This window comes from Dama dama, chromosome 20, assembly GCF_033118175.1.
Source record: "Dama dama isolate Ldn47 chromosome 20, ASM3311817v1, whole genome shotgun sequence".
In the NCBI taxonomy this organism is placed as follows: Eukaryota; Metazoa; Chordata; class Mammalia; order Artiodactyla; family Cervidae; genus Dama; species Dama dama.
Window position 1 is genome coordinate 114,037,688 of NC_083700.1, and position 18,102 is coordinate 114,055,789.

The window sequence follows — 18,102 nt, forward strand, 5'->3', positions numbered from 1 at the left end:
GGGGGCTCCCAGGACCACCAACGGTTGGGGGGCTGTCGCCACTCCTCTGCCTCCAGGGCCTTGCAGAGCAGAGGCAGAGCCCAGAAAGGGAGCTGGGGAGGGAGAGGGCACCTGGGGGCTCCATGACCTCGGGCCAACCCAAGGCTTAGCCTCAGTTTCCACATCTGCACAGTGGGGGCAACCACATGATTTGAGGGTGGGGTGATGTCGGGCAGACGGCAAAGGCGGCCTGCCTGCCTGCCCGTCCCCTCCCCCACCAGAGGCCACTCCACAGGCTGCTGAGGCGCCCGCGGTTCTGGGGGCAGAGGGAGCTGGGCTTCTCATGACTTCATTGGCAGAGGTCCTTCCTCTGCAGGAAGAGACGCGAGTGGGAACGGCTTGGCTGCATCAGGCTGCTGGGAAGCCAGGGCCAAGGCCGTGACCTGAGGGCCCAGGAATGAGGCTTGGATTTCTGCCAGGCCTGAAGGCGCAGGGCTGGGGGGCCACCCCCCGGATGCTGCCCGGCCCCTGCCTGCAGCCTCTCCAGCGCCTCAGCCCTGGGACCCATTACCTTGCCCGCAGACACTGCCCCCCTTTCTGCACCCACAGGACGCTGCTGCCGGGGAGGGGCATGTGGGGCCCCCAGAGCCCCATGGTGGGGGGTCCTTGGCCTGTGCGACACTTTGCTGAGCTCTCCTCCCCTCTGTGGGGGCTCTTGTGGAGCTGTGATCCCCCCGGAAGCACGCAGGGAGCCCCACCTGGAGGCCCCAGCCCTCTGCACGCTCCCGCCCTGGGGCTGGGCCGTGTCATCACCTCCAGAGAGTGTACAGAGGCCACTCAGCAGCGGAACAGATTCGATTTGGGTCCTCTGGCGGGCCTGTGACATCATAAGGATTGCTCACTGCTTGGGAAAATAACTGTTTTTCACATGGCAACGGCTCCGGTCCTCACTGCTGGCCACACGCGGGCCAAGGCTCCCTACCGTGAGCTGGAAACCATATCACAAGAATATCCAAACGATCACATGAACCAAACCTGGCCCCTCCATCCCCCCATGTCCCTGGTGTCACTAAAGGTGACAGAGCCTGAGGCTCACCTTCCCAGGGCATAGGATGGGACTAACAGCAGATGTGGTCCCGGGAGCAGCTGGCCTCAGCTGAAAAGAACACAGGCCAGCAACACAGAAGTGGAGTCCCCAGGCAGCAGGCCTCCCTCTGGGGGTGACCGTTACCAGCCACCTTACCCCCCAATGAGTGGGATCCCAGACGAGGGCTCGGGGCTGACAGCTGTCATTGTGCCCATTGTACAGAGCAGCAAACTGAGGCTCTGAGAGATGCGTGTCTAAAGGCCCTGAGATGGGCCTCCTCCAAAGCCACAGGGGGCTGTGTGAGGACAAGCTCTGCCAAGCAGACCTGCGGCTGGGTCTGGCCGGGGCTCTGACTGTGCTCGGTCAAGGCCTCCATGGCCCGGGGCCTCTGTCTTCAGGCAGCTCTGAGGGCCTCCTCCCCCCGACAACATGATACGGTGACCCGGAAGGCAGGCCGGCCGGCCTCACTCACGGCTCCATGCAGCACCCTCTGGGGCCGCACCTCACCCACAGCATGCCCTGAGGACACACGTGCATTCACCCCAACTCTCAGGCAAGGAGGCTGAGGCTCCCAGAAGCTCCTGGACAGGCTGGCCACCTTCGGGCAAGGGGCAGGGCCCAGGAGGAGCCCCTTTCCCACCACACCGGGCGGCTGCTTTGTGGCCTTGCTCCCCCTGCCACCCCTGCCACCATCCAGGGAAGGGAGAGCTCTGTGATGAGCCCCTGGTCCAAGAGAGGCAGCTGCACGCATTTTCCCGGGGCTTCGCTCGCAGCCAGACCCCTGCAGGAGACTCCTAAGGGGGGGCCCATCTCAGGGAAAAGACAAAGCTGTAGTTTCAGTACCCTTCCAGCTCATCATCAGAAATAGGAAGGAGCTGGATGCAAAATGTGTGGCTGTGAAGATGTGACCATGCCCAGGGGGACGGGGGCCCAGCGCGGCCCCAAGCCCAGGCTGTGCGTGCCTGGTGAGCCCCGGCCGCACGGGCTGACCAGCTGGGCCATGGGAAGTGAATGCGACGCTGAGTAAGGACAAGCTTGTTCAGAATCATGAAGGTACCACTCAGCTGCACAAGCTGAGGACAGCCACCCCTCTCTGCCAGCAGACTGCGGGTTTCAGCAATGAAAACACCCCACACTCGGCATCTCACGGTCTCAAAGTCTTCCCCCCAAAGTGAAACAGAACAAAAATGTTAATACTTAATGCTGAAGCACACACCCAGCACACACACACACATGTCATTCCAAAGTTCCAATGCCTGGTCTTCTGATAGATGTACCTGTGGGGCCAGAAACAAGAAGCCACCCAAGAAAGCCGGAATTCTCTGAGGGCCTTCCAGCAACACCATCTACAAATATTAGAGCAAATGCCTTTGTTTGCAACAAAACTACTGAATGGTTGTCAATGGGATAAGTTCATATATTTTATTGAATGCATATAATATAAACCAGTATTTCTCACATGTCTTCTTGCAAAGCTGCAATTTCTTTTTTTTAAATAAATTATTTCTTTTAATTGGAGGCTAATTACTTTACAATATTGCAGTGGTTTTTGCCATACATTGATGTGAGTCAGCCATGGGTGTACATGTGTCCCCATCCTGAACCCCCCTCCCACGTCCCTCCCCATCCCATCCCTCAGGGTCATCCCAGTGCATCAGCCCTGAGCACCCTGTCTCATGCATCGAACCTGGACTCGCGATCTATTTCACATATGGTAATATACATATTTCAATGCTATTCTCTCAAATCATCCCACCCTCGCCTTCTCTCACAGAGTCCAAAAGTATGTTCCTTACCTCTGTGTCTCTTTTGCTGTCTTGCATATAGGGTCATCGTTACCATCTTTCTAAATTCCATATATATGCGTTAGTATACTGTACTGGTGTTTTTCTTTCTGACTTCACTCTGTATAATGGGCTCCAGTTTCATCCATCTCATTAGAACTGATTCAAATGCATTCTTTTAAATAGCTGAGTAATACTCCATTGTGTGTATGTACCACAGCAAAGCTGCAATTTCTATAGGAATCTCTATTTTTTTATTCCATTGATACCTTCCCCCCCCCCCCAAACATGTATAAAGACAGAATACCTGTGCAGTTCTAACTCGCCTGTAAGTCTCATAGAGTGAGTCTATGGGACACATAGACCCCTGGGTGGGGGGAACACATTCTCAGGGTGGGAAGAGCATTTTTTTCTTTAAGAAATCTAAAACTACCATCACCCCCACTATCCTGTAGGAAAAGAGGCAGAATCAGAGGGAACAATTAACATCAAATTTCAGGCTTTTCCTAAAGTGTAGTGTTTCCTGTCCCCTGGAAACAGTCCAAGGGTGGTGGAGACCATAGGTGGTGCAGTGGGGCAGCGAGGATGACCCACGGCTCCTCCCCCAGGCCCCGGCTGCCACTCTCTGAAACAGGACGGGGTGGGGGTCTCCCCTCTTCTCAGAAGAGGTAGAAGTCACCCCTGGTGAGGGCAGCAGGGCCTGGTAAGGTGCCCTCCTCAGAAGTGCCCTTCCTCTGAGCCCCCTAAATAAGATGTAGTGTACCCTCCAGGTGCAGGGACCTCAGAGAGGCACAGGAGAGCAGGAGCCTGAAGTGCCAGCCTGGGGAGGGGAGTGAGAGGTGGGGGGGTGAGAGGTGGAGGGAGCGGGAGGTGGGGGGGGTGAGAGGTGGGGGGAGTGAGAGGTGGGGGGAGTGGGAGGTGGAGGGAGTGGGAGGTGGGGGGAGTGGGAGGTGGGGGGAGTGGGAGGCGGGGGGAGTGAGAGGTGGAGGGAGCGGGAGGTGGGGGGAGTGGGAGGTGGGGGGAGTGGGAGGTGGGGGGAGTGGGAGGCGGGGGGAGTGAGAGGTGGAGGGAGCGGGAGGTGGTGGGGGTGAGAGGTGGAGGGAGTGGGAGGTGGGGGGAGTGGGAGGTGGGGGGAGTGGGAGGCGGGGGGGGGGTGAGAGGTGGAGGGAGTGGGAGGTGGGGGGAGTGGGAGGTGGGGGGAGTGGGAGGTGGGGGGAGTGAGAGGTGGGGGGAGTGAGAGGTGGGGGGAGTGAGAGGTGGGGGGAGTGAGAGGTGGAGGGAGTGGGAGGTGGGGGGAGTGGGAGGTGGGGGGAGTGGGAGGTGGGGGGAGTGGGAGGCGGGGGGAGTGGGAGGCGGAGGGAGTGGGAGGTGGGGGGAGTGGGAGGTGGGGGGAGTGGGAGGTGGAGGGAGTGGGAGGTGGGGGGGGTGAGAGGTGGGGGGAGTGAGAGGTGGAGGGAGTGGGAGGTGGAGGGAGCGGCAGGTGGGGGGAGTGAGAGGTGGAGGGAGTGGGAGGTGGGGGGGGTGAGAGGTGGAGGGAGTGGGAGGTGGGGGGAGTGAGAGGTGGGGGGAGTGAGAGGTGGGGGGAGTGAGAGGTGGGGGGAGTGAGAGGTGGAGGGAGTGGGAGGTGGAGGGAGTGGGAGGTGGGGGGAGTGGGAGGTGGGGGGAGTGGGAGGCGGGGGGAGTGGGAGGTGGAGGGAGTGGGAGGTGGGGGGAGTGGGAGGTGGGGGGAGTGGGAGGTGGAGGGAGTGGGAGGTGGGGGGGGTGAGAGGTGGGGGGAGTGAGAGGTGGAGGGAGTGGGAGGTGGAGGGAGCGGCAGGTGGGGGGAGTGGGAGGTGGAGGGAGTGGGAGGTGGGGGGGGTGAGAGGTGGAGGGAGTGGGAGGTGGGGGGAGTGGGAGGTGGGGGGGAGTGGGAGGTGGAGGGAGTGGGAGGTGGGGGGGGTGAGAGGTGGGGGGAGTGAGAGGTGGGGGGAGTGGGAGGTGGAGGGAGTGGGAGGTGGGGGGAGTGGGAGGTGGGGGGAGTGGGAGGCGGGGGGAGTGGGAGGTGGAGGGAGTGGGAGGTGGGGGGAGTGGGAGGTGGGGGGAGTGGGAGGCGGGGGGGAGCGGCAGGTGGGGGGAGTGAGAGGTGGAGGGAGTGGGAGGTGGGGGGGGTGAGAGGTGGAGGGAGTGGGAGGTGGGGGGAGTGGGAGGTGGGGGGAGTGGGAGGCGGGGGGGAGCGGCAGGTGGGGGGAGTGAGAGGTGGAGGGAGTGGGAGGTGGGGGGGGGGTGAGAGGTGGAGGGAGTGGGAGGTGGGGGGAGTGGGAGGTGGGGGGGAGTGGGAGGTGGAGGGAGTGGGAGGTGGGGGGGGTGAGAGGTGGAGGGAGTGGGAGGTGGGGGGGGTGAGAGGTGGAGGGAGTGGGAGGTGGGGGGGAGTGGGAGGTGGGGGGAGTGGGAGGCGGGGGGGAGTGAGAGGTGGGGGGAGTGAGAGGTGGGGGGAGTGAGAGGTGGGGGGAGTGGGAGGTGGGGGTGGTGAGGGGTGGGGGCGGTGAGAGGTGGGGGGAGCGGGGGGGGTGAGAGGTGGGGGGGGGCGGGAGGTGGGGGGAGTGAGAGGTGGGGGGAGTGAGAGGTGGGGGGGTGAGAGGTGGGGGGAGTGAGAGGTGGGGGGAGCGGGGGCGGTGAGAGGTGGGGGGGGGCGGGAGGTGGGGGGAGTGAGAGGTGGGGGGAGTGAGAGGTGGGGGGGTGAGAGGTGGGGGGAGTGAGAGGTGGGGGGAGCGGGGGGGGGTGAGAGGTGGGGGGGCGGGAGGTGGGGGGAGTGAGAGGTGGGGGGAGTGAGAGGTGGGGGGGTGAGAGGTGGGGGGAGTGAGAGGTGGGGGGAGCGGGAGGTGGGGGAGCGGAGCGGGAGGTGGAAGGAACGGGAGGTGGGGGGGTGAGAGGTGGGGGGAGTGAGAGGTGGGGGGAGTGGGAGGTGGGGGTGGTGGAGGGGTGGGGGCGGTGAGAGGTGGGGGGAGCGGGGGGGGGGTGAGAGGTGGGGGGGGCGGGAGGTGGGGGGGAGTGAGAGGTGGGGGGGTGAGAGGTGGGGGGAGCGGGGGGGTGAGAGGTGGGGGGGGCGGGAGGTGGGGGGAGTGAGAGGTGGGGGGAGTGAGAGGTGGGGGGGTGAGAGGTGGGGGGAGTGAGAGGTGGGGGGAGCGGGAGGTGGGGGAGCGGAGCGGGAGGTGGAAGGAACGGGAGGTGGGGGGGGTGAGAGATGGGGGGAGTGGGAGGTGGGGGGAGCGGGAGGTGGGGGGGTGAGAGGTGGGGGGAGTGAGAGGTGGGGGGGAGTGGGAGGTGGGGGGTGGTGAGGGGTGGGGGCGGTGAGAGGTGGGGGGAGCGGGGGTGGGGGTGAGAGGTGGGGGGGCGGGAGGTGGGGGGAGTGAGAGGTGGGGGGAGGTGAGAGGTGGGGGGGTGAGAGGTGGGGGGAGTGAGAGGTGGGGGGAATGAGAGGTGGGGGGGTGAGAGGTGGGGGGGTGAGAGGTGGGGGGAGTGAGGGGTGGGGGCGGTGAGAGGTGGGGGGAGCGGGAGGGGGGGTGAGAGGTGGGGGGAGCGGGAGGTGGGGGGAGTGAGAGGTGGGGGGAGTGAGAGGTGGGGGTGGTGAGGGGTGGGGGCGGTGAGAGGTGGGGGGAGCGGGGGTGGGGGTGAGAGGTGGGGGGGCGGGAGGTGGGGGGAGTGAGAGGTGGGGGGAGTGAGAGGTGGGGGGGGTGAGAGGTGGGGGGAAGTGAGAGGTGGGGGGAATGAGAGGTGGGGGGGGTGAGAGGTGGGGGGGTGAGAGGTGGGGGAGTGAGGGGTGGGGGCGGTGAGAGGTGGGGGGAGCGGGAGGGGGGGGGTGAGAGGTGGGGGGGAGCGGGAGGTGGGGGGAGTGAGAGGTGCGGGGAGTGAGAGGTGGGGGGGTGAGAGGTGGGGGGAGTGAGAGGTGGGGGGAATGAGAGGTGGGGGGGTGAGAGGTGGGGGGGTGAGAGGTGGGGGAGTGAGGGGTGGGGGCGGTGAGAGGTGGGGGGAGCGGGAGGGGGGGTGAGAGGTGGGGGGAGCGGGAGGTGGGGGAGTGAGAGGTGGGGGGAGTGAGAGGTGGGGGGGTGAGAGGTGGGGGGGAGCGAGAGATGGAGGGAGCGGGGGTTGGGGAGGCAGGCGGGTCACAGAACAAACAGCCCAGGGAGCTGCGAGGGGCTGCCTGTCTTCAGGGAGGAGACTGGAGCTCAGGCCCGCCAGTCGTGGGTCCCCCAGTGGGCTACCCTGATCTCGGGGGTCTGCGGGTATCTGGTCCCCAGTCCCCGGTCGGATCTGCCCCTGACCCCCCGCGAGTTCGAGGCAGGGCTCCGTCCTCTCAGTCTAGGCCTCAGGGCGCCCGCTCCCAGGCGGTAGATCTCTTCCGCGCCCCCAGCCCCGCGCCCTCGAGGCCTCCGTAGGTGGGCCTGGCAGGAGGAGGACGGCGCGTCACAGCTCAGGGTGGGCCCAGACCGTGGGAAGCAGGGAGGGGTCGCCGCCTGAGAAAGGGGCGCCAAAGAGGGGCTCTGACAGTCTTCGGGCTCAGATGTGATCCATCTAGTAAGACCCAGCCCAGCGCGCGGTCAGGGAGAGGCGTCTCGGGGTCCCCGCAGGAGGCGCGCGGGACAGAGAGGAGAGACGGGATATCCCGTGGCCGGGAGAAGGGTGTCCGGGTGCCCCGCGAAGCAGAGGCTGGACAGCGCTCAGCGGGGACCGCAGCGGAGAGGAAACGCGCCCGACAGGAGGGGGCGCTCCGGCCACCGCCAGCCGCGGCTCCCCGAGCCCCTGCCTCCCCCGCGCGGCCCTCCTCGCAGCCCCTCGCTGACCCCGCGCCCCCCGACCCCGACTCGCGCCCCGCCCGCACCCCCCCGGGCGCCCACGCCCCTCCCCGCACCCCCGCCTCGGTGGGGCGGCCCGCCTCCCCGCAAGGCCCCCCCGACGGCGGCAGCGCGCGCGGGAGCCGAGAGGCGGCGCTGGGCGGGGAGGCGCGCCCCGGGCTAGGCGGGGGATTCAAGCGCGTTATAAGGCGCGGAGCCCGGGGCAGAGTCCAGAAGCTGCGATCGCAGGCCAGAGGCATCCGCCGCCCGCATGGCCCCCGCCCGCTGCCCCGCGCGGGCCCTGCTGCTCGCCTACGCCAGCCTGCTGGCCGCCGCCGTGGGCCTGGGCTCCCCGGAGCCCGGCTCGCCCTCGGGGAGCCGCGCCCGCGACGAGCCGCCGCCCGGGAACGAACTGCCGGCGGGGCCGGCCGCCCGCCCGCCGGTAAGACGCCGCCCGGGCCCTGGAGACCTCGGGCCTCAGCCTCCCCTCCCGCAGCGCGCGCCCCTGGCTCCCCGGGCGCCCCGCGGGCGCCATGCGCTTGCTTCCGCGGCGGCGGGGAGCCCGGCGTCGCGAGCCCGCGGGGGCCGGGACTGGCCCGGTTGTCCTCTTCTCTCTAAAGGGGAGGGGAAAACGCTTAGCTTGCGGGCTTGGCACCGGAGGTCTGGGCGCTGGTCCCCTGCCCAGCCCGGCGCCTTAAGGGCCAGCCCTGACCTTGGCTTTTGGGGTTGTCATAAAAAGCAAAGTTCTACTGGACTGGGGGAAATGCCTGTTCTCTGGGGACTTTCAGGTTGGGAAGCTGGTAAAGTGTAAATAACTCCATCCTCCTGAAGTTGGGAAGAGGGTATCTGTAAAAGTGTGAGCAAGTCCCTGACCCCTGACCCCTCCCCACCCCACGCCTGCCCCCTATCTCCTTGGTGCCTTCTCTGAAAATAAACAGCTGTCTTCCTGTCAACTGGGGAGGGAGGGAGAAAGTGTGTCTGGACGGTGTGCTGGGCTCCGATGTGTGTTTTCTGGCAAACGCTGAGCTCTGCCCTGCTCCTTCCTTTCTGGCTGCAGAAGCCAGGCAGTCAGGTTGGGGGCGACCAGGGGGTTGGGGCCTTCAGAGCTGCCCTCAGTGTGGGCGGGGCCTCCAGACAGGGAGGGGAGGGCTCCGGGGAGGGTGCTTGGAGCTTCTTTTCTCCGAAGATGCTGTGGGTGGTGCCCAGAGGCTCAGGCCGCACCTCTGCTCTCAGCATCACTTTGGGAACCACGACGCCCCCACTCGGGGACGCCCCCACTGAAGACAGGTGACAGTGGCAGCCAGCCCTGATCCCCCCGCCCCTGGGAGGGGCCTCCCCAGAGCCCTTGTTCCCATCGCCCCCTGCCATTTCCCGTGGACTGAAGGCAAAGCCTACCCCGACAGCCCACCTCAGCCCCCGGGGGCGCCAGGGGGCAGGGTTTCCAGAGGCTGGCCTGTGGCGGTCAGGAAACAGAGGGGCTTCAGGTGCTTCCAGGGGTGGGGGCAGGGGGGTTCTGGCCTTGGAGGCAGGGCTCCCTTCTGAGAGCCGCTGGAGGTTGGAGGCCCGATGCCCACCCACACTGCCACAGCCTGTCTCCCAGGCCCCCAGACTGACGTGGCTCCACCTGTTTCTGCCAACCTGGGGTCTGAGTCCCTCCACAGGCTCCTGGGCCAGTGGGAGGGCTGGCCTAGCACACAATCCACCCTGGACAGAGTCCTCCTCCCAGGTGTCCCCCCTGAGGGCGGCGTGGGACGGTGAACTGGGGTCACAGGTCCTCACGGAGAGGAACCACGGGGGGAGGCCTCGCAGGGCCCGGCACCCAGGGAGGTGTGGGGACGCCCTCGGCACTCTGAGGCCTCTTCCTCCGACCCACGTCCCTCCGTCACAGAAGCCCCATCCCCATCACACAACACCGGCTCCTGAGAGAAGGCCCTGGACCCCTGCCGAGTGGCCGCGAGACCCCTGAGTCTGCCCAGCTCCAAGATCCCAGGGTCCTCCCACCAGCCGCCCGAGTCAGTGCCCATGACCTCATTCAAGCCCTCTTGAGCCAATTTCCTTCCCAGCTGGCAGCCTTGCCCGGAGCCCAGACTGTCCAGGGCCTGCCGCCCACAGGGCCGGATGCCTCTCCCTGGAAGTTACCTCCTGGAGCTCCACCATGTTAGGACTGGTCAGAATGCAGCCTGTGGAGGGGGGAGGGGTGGACATTTCTGGACCCCTCACTGTCCCAGCTCGAGGCTCGTGTCTCAGAAGCCCTAAGGACAGGGAGGGGCCTTGCATCATCCTATCTCAGTGCTGGACACCCCACCCATGGTGCCTGAAACAGCCCGGAAAGGCAGGCCTTGCAGCCCTGAGGGCGGAAACTGGCCTCCTGAGAACTCCAGATCCCGGGGGTTGGTTGGGTGCCGCCTGGCCGTGGGCGGCCCTGCCTGAGCCCCTGGGGAGGCCGGTGGTCTGGTCCTCAGGGCGGGACACGCACTGCAGCTCCCCTGGAGGGAGGCTGGGAAGGGCCCAGCAGTGCCAGCTTCCACCTGCCCTGAAGCTCTGCACCCCACCTTCCTCTGCCCATGCCCAGGGTCTTCCCCTGCAGGGTCCAGGCTGAGGAGTGGCTGTTCCCGGGGGTTGTCCTCCGCGGTTGGGAGGAAGGGGCCAGGGGCTGGGGCTATGCTGTCTTGGGGGGCAGTACTGTTGACAGAGACGGGGACCCAGGGGGCCAGAGGATGCCAGTCCTGCGACCCCTTGCAAAGCGTTCGGTCTGCTTGGCCGGCAGCCCTGCCTAGGAGGCAAAACAACCCGCTGGCGGCTGTGTTCCAGGAGCCCCCCATGGAACGAGCCCACGGTCTCATCGACCCCCGAGACACCTGGATGCTCTTCGTCAGGCAGAGTGACAAGGGTGTCAACAGCAAGAGGGGGAGCAGGGGCAAGGCCAAGAAGCTGAAGGTGAGCACTGGAGCCCAGCCAGTGTGTGTGTGTGTGTGTGTGGGTGTGAACCTCCACCCACAGGCCTTTCCCCAACCCCCCAGTCTACCACCATCACCCCATATCCTCACTCACTGACCCCCGGTCCCACCCTGAGCATTTCCAACAAGCACAGACCCTCAGCCTCAGGCCAGAGAGCACAGAAGTATCAAGTCAGGGGCCCATGTGACCCTGAGTTCGGGGTGCCTGTTCTGGCCATTTACCTGCACCCCTAGAATGCCAGGCAGCCTCCCTGGTTCCCCACTTTCTCTTCCCTTTCTGTATCCTGGCCTGGGAGGCCTGGGCTGGGCTGCAGGGCAGTCAGGGACCGAGCAGGAGGGACCTGCGGGTGGGCCGGAGTGACACAGTCTGGGGGCCACCGGGGGCCTGGGCAGCCGCTGGTGCCCACCCTCCTTCAGCCTGGGTGGGGCCTGGTCCCTGCTTCTGATGGCTGACCCTTGCCTTGGGCCCCAGTGAGGGCCGCGTCCCCTGCGGTGAGGCGCCCTGCTGAGTCCTGGCCTCCCTGCTCCCCAGGGCCGCCCCAGCGACGGAGTGCCAGGCTCTGAGCCTGGGGCAGCCCGGCGGCTGGGAGGCCACCAGGGCCTGACCCGTCACCCCCAAGCTGAGCTGGGGGGTCCCTAGGCTCCTCCAGCAGGGTCCCGGACCAGTCCAGTGAGGGCTCCTTGAGGGCCCCCCCACCCGGGGGTGGCTTGCCGACTGGGGTGGTAACAGACTCAAAGGTGGCCTGGAGCGCCCCCTGCGCCCCTCTCCCTCCCTCAGCCCCAGGGATGGGCTGTGGCCTCCTTCTTCACAGCCTGGCCCCCAGTGCCCCACCAACCCCAGCCCTATGCCTGCAGCTTTCACTGCCTCCTCAGGGGAACTGGAGGCCAACCTCCCCCTCAGAGGTCAAAGCAGGAGTCTCCCTGTTTCCCGTAACCAGCCTTGGTGGCAAGAGCTCACCGAGAGGGTGCCCACAGTCTCCCCTCACCCACCCCGCCTGTTCAGAAGTCCTCACTGTCAGCCTTCTCTTTCAGCTTGGTCTGCCAGGACCCCCGGGGCCTCCCGGCCCCCAGGGCCCCCCAGGCCCCATCACCCCACCTGAGGTCCTACTGAAGGAGTTCCAGCTGCTGCTGAAAGGTAGGGGGTGGGTACCACACAGATACACACCCCACAGGGGAGAGCGGGGGCAGGGAGCCGAGATACCCCAGACCTTGGTCTTGTCGACCTGTATCTGGGAGGCCACGGCTCTGGTGCTGGCCCGGGTCAGGGCTGTGTGTGGGTCGGGGGCTGGTGGGGGTAGGGGAGGAGTGGGTGAGGGGGCGGCTTCACAGAGGAGCATGGACTTGGCCTCTGTGTTCAGTAGGCCCCTGGGGACCAGCCTCCAAGCCCCACCTGGGAGGCCGCTGAGCCTGCAAAAGCTGAGAGATCCAAGCCCCCGTTCCCCCAGTGGGGACTGTGAGGGAGGAGTCAGAGCTCCTTAAGCTTGCAGAGTGCTCCACTGAGCCCTGCAGGGAGACCAGGGAGATCTCAGGCCTCTTTCTTCCCCTCACCTGCGCCCCGCCTCTTCCCCTGACACATCGCTGCTGCTGGCTGCAGAGCCCAACGGGCAGGCCCCAGGAGGCTGCCTGCTCGGGGCGGGGAGGACAGTCCTGGGAGCACTGGGAGGAGCATGTTGGGGCTGAGGGCGCAGAGGGCGAGAGTTGAGGGGGCCTCAAGCACCCAGGGCGGTGTCCCTGCACTGAGGCGAGCTGCTGGGTGAGGGCTCTGGGTACCGACTAAAGTTCATTTCACCCTGAAGAGCTGTTGAGTCTTTCCCCACCTCTATTTAATGTACTGGGGCTTCCTTGGTGGCTCAGACGGTAAAGAATCTGTCTGCCATGCTGGAGACCCGGGTTCGATCCCTGGGTCAGGAAGATCCCCTGGAGGAGGGCATGGCAACCCACTCCAGTATTCTTGCCTGGAGAATCCCATGGACGGAGGAGCCTGGTGGGCTACAGTCCACGGGGTCGCCAAGAGGCAGACACGACTGAGCGACTAGCAACTACACTTCATTTAAATAGACCAGCTTCAGCGGCTGAAGAACCTCCCCATTCTCTGCAATAATAATGTCTTTACACTCAGCTTCTTTCCCCAAATGACGGGTCTGGCTTATCCTGCTGCACTTCCTGATTCAATAAAAATGTAAACAGAGCAAAAGCAGCAGCAGCCCCGGGGTGAGAAGCGGTAGGATAAACAGGTGAGGCAGGAGAACAGGGGTCCTGGGTGCACCAGCCCTGAGCTTCCCGGTAGCCAAAGCGTGAAAGGAAACGGGAGTAGCCGCGGGATCGGGAAGCCGGTTCAGAAGACTCCGCAGGCCAGGGCGGGTCTTGGAATCCACGGGACGTGGATTCCCGAGCGCGGGCGCCCGGCGCGCGGTTCCAGGGGTCATTGGTCACGGTGCCTGCGCTCTCGGCGGCGCCCGGGTTTGGGGCAGGGGTCCGGGCGGGACACGGCAGGGCGGGCCGCGGCGTGGGATGGGGGTCCCGGCGCGACCACTGCCCGCTCTGTGCCAGGCGCGGTGCGCACGCGGGAGTGCGCGGAGTCCGAGCCCGGCCCGCGCGTTCCCGCCGCGGTGCCGGCCGGCAGCCCGGAGGACGACAAGGAGGCGGCGGCGGGGGACGCGGGCGTGCTGGCGCTGCTGGCCGCGCCCGTGGCCCCCGGCCCGCAGGCGCCGCGCGTCGAAGCCGCCTTCCACTGCCGCCTGCGCCGGGACGCGTCGGTGGAGCGGCGCGCGCTGCACGAACTCGGCCTCTACTACGTGGTGAGTCCGGGCCGGGGCGGGGCGGGGCGGGCGCTGCGCTGCACGGCGGGCCCGGGGTGACCGTCTGTGCGCCCGCAGCCCGACGCCGAGGGCGCCTTCCGCCGCGGCCCAGGCCTGAACCTGACCAGCGGCCAGTACACGGCGCCCGTCGCCGGCTTCTACGCGCTCGCCGCCACGCTGCACGTGGGTGAGGCCCGGCCCGGGGCTGGGGGCGGGGTGGGGGTTGCCCCGCCGCGCTCGGGCCCCGCCGCCCGGTGATCACCACCCCGGCGCCTCCTCCGCAGCGCTGGCCGAGCCGCCGAGGCGGGGGCCGCCGCGCCCCCGGGATCGCCTGCGTCTGCTCATCTGCCTGGAGTCCCGGTGCCAGCACCATGCGTGAGTGCGCGCCCGCCTCTTCCCTCGGGGCTTCCCCCGCCTGCTGGCAAGGTTCCTCCAGCCTCCTGGCGCCCGCCCGCTTCCCCAAACCGACCCTCCGCAGCCTGCAGCCCCGCCCTGCTCTCCCCACCACCCCCGATCCCGCCTGCACCCAAAAGGGACTGACTATACCACCCTGCGACCGAGATGCCAGCATCGCGTCCTCAGAGGCCTTCCCCGCCCGGTCTGTGCGGGACCTCTCCGCCGGCACTCTCCCGCGGTATCCATCCTCCGGTTGATGTAGGTTCAGAAGGGCTGGGCCGCTGGTTCTGTACCCCAGCGCCCAGACAGCCCAGGCGGAGAGCTGGTGTGCCACAGTAGTGGCAGAAGGCGTACATGAGTGAAGTTCACATCTCAGTCTGGTTTGGAAAGCTGCGCTCCGATTGGCCTGAACCCAGACTCCCTGCCGCTGCCGGGCACCTCCAGCCGCCCCCTGAGCGGAGTCTCCTGTCCCATGAGAGCCTGGACTTGCGGCCCTGGCGGCACACCCTCGGTCCTGTGCGCGTCAGTCCTGTCCTCACTCCTGCTGGGGACCCAGTTCAGATACCATCTCCCCCAGAAGCCTGGCCAAGGCTGCTGCTTCCGTGGCGCCGGGCTGGGAGTTGAGTGATGGGGAGCACATCTGGGTGGGGTTGGGGGTCTGCGGCCAGGGTCTCAGGCACCCCCTCTATCTCCTTTGGCCGCAGCTCCCTGGAGGCTGTCATGGGGCTGGAGAGCAGCAGTGAGCTCTTTACCATCTCGGTCAATGGCGTTCTCTACCTGCAGGTGTGTGGGGCAGGCTCCGCCGTGGGGGGACCACCGCTGGCAGGGAGGGGTGCTGGTGGGCTCGGGAGCTGTGGGTGCAGTGCCCCCGGCCTCCAAGCCCTGACAAGGGTCAGGGCAGCATGGAGTACTCATGCTAGTCCCAGCAGAGCCAAGCTGTGTTACTGGGTCTCCCTTCCCCACATCTGCCCTGCCCCCAACACCTGTCCTCTGCTCTGCCCCTCCATCTGTTTTCTGACCTCCCAAGCATTCCATGCTGGCCTCAACAGGCCCTTCCAAGAGAACTCAGTTGGGCAGGGGAGGACAGCGACAGAGGTCAGCTCTCCCAGGGAGGACAGCATGGACCCCTGGCCCTCTGAGACTGTGGGAAGCAGACGCGGTTATTCCCACACAAAACTCCGAGTGACAGTCTAGAAAGACTGGGGATTTGGGGCAGGTGGTCAAGAAATGGATGAAAAGGTTTTCCTGGAAACAGAAGTCTAGTTGCAGATGTGTTGAATAACAGCTTACATGCAAATGGCCTTAAGTAGGCCAGGCCTGTTCTGAGCGCTTCACATAAATTTCTCATCAACCCACAGTGATTTGAGGTGGGTAAGGGAACTATGGCACAGAAGGCTTAAGTAGCTCACCCAGACTCACCCAGCAATGCCAGGATTGGAGGCCAGGCTGTGGCTGCAGGCGCTGTGGCTGTGTTTGCTGAGAGGTCTGGTCCCTGCATGATGACCTCAGGCGGCGTGGTGGGCCTGTGGTCCTGGGGTGGAATGCCTGGCTTCTGCATTTCTGGGAGCTCCCGCTTCACATCTGGGGATGTGACCCTGTGGTTCCTGGACCACATCTGGAGTAGCCAGGCCCGACTACCAGCCTCACAGTGGCTCTACCAGAGGGGTCAGCGGCCAGGCCTGTGGTGGGAGGGGCGCCCTCCCACCTGAGTTTTGCAAAGAAAGCTTGACTCTGGCCCTGACGGAGGTTCGCCCCCACATGCATAAACTACAGGGAGCCCCCAGACAGCGCAGGAGGCTGATGGAGCTGGGGAGAAAGCACAAGAACGGGGGTCAGAGGTGCTGGGTTTGAGGGCGAAGCGTCTGGGCTGGCGGGGCCACAGCACCCAGGCTGACCACGGAGCCTCCCCGCAGGCCGGGCAGTACGCCTCCGTCTTCCTGGACAACGCCAGCGGCTCCCCCCTCACGGTGCGCGGCGGCTCCCACTTCAGCGCCGTCCTCCTTGGTGTGTGAGCGCCACACCGGAGTGTGAACAACCCCAGGGGCACTGCTGGAGTGGCAGACACCACGGGCAGGAGGGAGCCCGCCGGAGTGCCTGCGCGCCCTGGCCACCGCAGCTGAAGCCAGAGATGCCACTACGGGCAGCCCGCGGAGGCGACACGCACGCTGGCGGTCCCAGAACTCCAGATGATCCCGGGACGCCGTCTTTCCCAAGGAGGGGTTTCAGCATGCCCAGGCGCGCGCGTTTTTGTCCCTCCCCAGCTGCAGACCTGGGCCCCTCCTGGCCGCCCCGGGCAGCTTGCCCAGGTGGCCTGAGTTTCATGGCTGAGGTCCAGCCACACCTTTTCCATCTTTCCTGGGGCTCTCATGGGCTGCCCGCTGGGCGTGCCAACAAGGAGGGGAGAGGCCGCCCAGCCTGCCTGGCGTCCACCTGCCCCTTCCCAGCCGTGCCTTTGGCTGCCGTGGACCTCAGGGCACTGCTTGGCCTGCAGGGGCCACAGGGCCCGAGTCTGTCCTTGTGGCCCCTGGGCACAGCAGCCTTGGGCACCAGGGACTGATAGGGGCTGACGGGGACAGTGAGTCCGGAGCTGTTCTCACGTGTGCGCGAGAGTCTATTCATGAGCTCGCCTGGCTTCCCCACCATCCCCTCCTTTGCAAACCCTCCCCCGGACGAGGTCGTCTTGCCTGTCCCCTTGAGGCCCTGGCGCGCTGCTCGGGCCCACCCACCAGAGGAGAGAGCTGGAACATCCTTGCAGACTGGGGAGGGCCAGGCCTTGCGCCCTCATCTGGATGGGTGAAGCTGCGGCCCCCGCAGGCTGGCAGCTCTGGGTGCCCAGTCAACACGGTCCAGCCCCACTGGGTCCATCCAGCTCTGGGCTCTTCAGAGCGTCTTCCCCAGTCGGGTGGCACCGTGGCCCCAAGTTCAGATGGGCATTGTGGGCAGGCTGGGGAACAAGTGCTCTGCCCTGACGCAGCGGTGATGGGATTCGGAGCTGGGGGATGGTGGCTGTTTCCGTGAAGAGACAAGCGTGTCTGAGAGTTCCTGCCATTTCTTGACACAGGGCCCCCCTGGCCTGCTGAGGAAGTTACCCCCACCTCCGTTCCTGCACGGAAAACAGGCCACAGGAATACTGGTACCGCAGGAGCTCCTGGGGCCCAAGCTGGTCTGGCAAGGGTGCCTCCAGGCCTGGGAGAGGCAGGGGCGATGACTGCAGTCACCCTGCTCCTTGGCCTCCTAGCTGGCCCGGGGGTGAGCAGGTGCCCAGGAGCCCTTGGCTTCCAGCCCACAGTCTAACGGGAACCCCAGGCACTGCACACACAAACCGACCAGTCTGTGCCCTTCGGCAGGCGTGCTGCCTTTCGGCGGGCTGGGCACAGTTCTCAGTAGGACGCACCCCCACCCTACCAGGAACGGCCAGCCGGCTGGCGTCCTGCCTGCCCACCCCCGCTCCTAGATAAGGGGTGGTGTGGCCACACCCTCTTCTGGATTTCTCTTTACCCAGTGGGTACAGATACTTTAGAAAAGCTTTCACCCTGGGGAGACCCACGGTCCTTCTTTTTCTTGATATAAGTGTGTTATACAGCAATTAATTGAAGTATTTATTGTGTAATGTTGTCAGGTGAAATATATTTATGTATAAAAACTGCCTGTTTGAGAATTCTTTTATGTGGTTATACAAAGTTACAAAAGCAAAGGGCCGACCTTAAAAATACAGACTTGGAGTCCTTCAGGCCAGGCTCCTGAGGACAAGGGGCGACCTCCAGGAGGGGAGGTGGAGGGGAGGTTCCCCCTGGGGTTGGAGGGGGGAGCATGGGTTTGGCCAGAGAAGCCCCACGCCAAGCCTCTCCCAGCTCCAGGACAGCGGCACTCTGGCAATTAGGGACATGGGCTCAGACTGGTGCCTTGTAGGCTGTAAGGAAAGGTTTGACTGAGTAACGTGCGCGGTTTCCCTGGTCTGAGACGCCGAGGCTCTTTCCTCCTGTGACGGCACACTGCTTCGTCCCACCCCTCCGCAGAGAGGGAGCCCGGCTCTCCACGCTGGGAAGGGGCGTGCTGGAAACGTTCCTGAGGTCCTTGCAGCAGGGAGGCCGGTCCTTCCAAAGGCGCTGACAAGGTGATAAGGCCTGTGTGCAGGCTGGGCGCGGCCCGCAAACGTGTCACAACAGCTTCAAATGCCAGCCTCCGGAGGCTTACATCATCCCGGGGCAAGCACTCACACAGAGACCTGAGTCCGTTCACTAAGGAGCCTCACCAGCAACACCAGTGTCCTGCTCTGTGAGGAAGGGCGTGACA

At 65.5% G+C, this 18,102-nt stretch overlaps 1 protein-coding gene across 1 annotated transcript; it reads left to right on the forward strand.

Annotated features, from left to right (window-relative positions):
* Positions 1 to 7,929: 7,929 nt before the first annotated feature.
* Positions 7,930 to 17,399, forward strand: ERFE (erythroferrone). The gene is made up of 8 exons (XM_061120132.1): positions 7,930 to 8,100; positions 10,470 to 10,595; positions 11,648 to 11,750; positions 13,166 to 13,413; positions 13,492 to 13,600; positions 13,698 to 13,788; positions 14,514 to 14,592; positions 15,723 to 17,399. Exons 1-8 carry the CDS (start codon positions 7,930 to 7,932, stop codon positions 15,819 to 15,821), a joined length of 1,026 nt encoding a protein of 341 aa, XP_060976115.1. The 3' UTR covers positions 15,822 to 17,399.
* Positions 17,400 to 18,102: the final 703 nt, after the last annotated feature.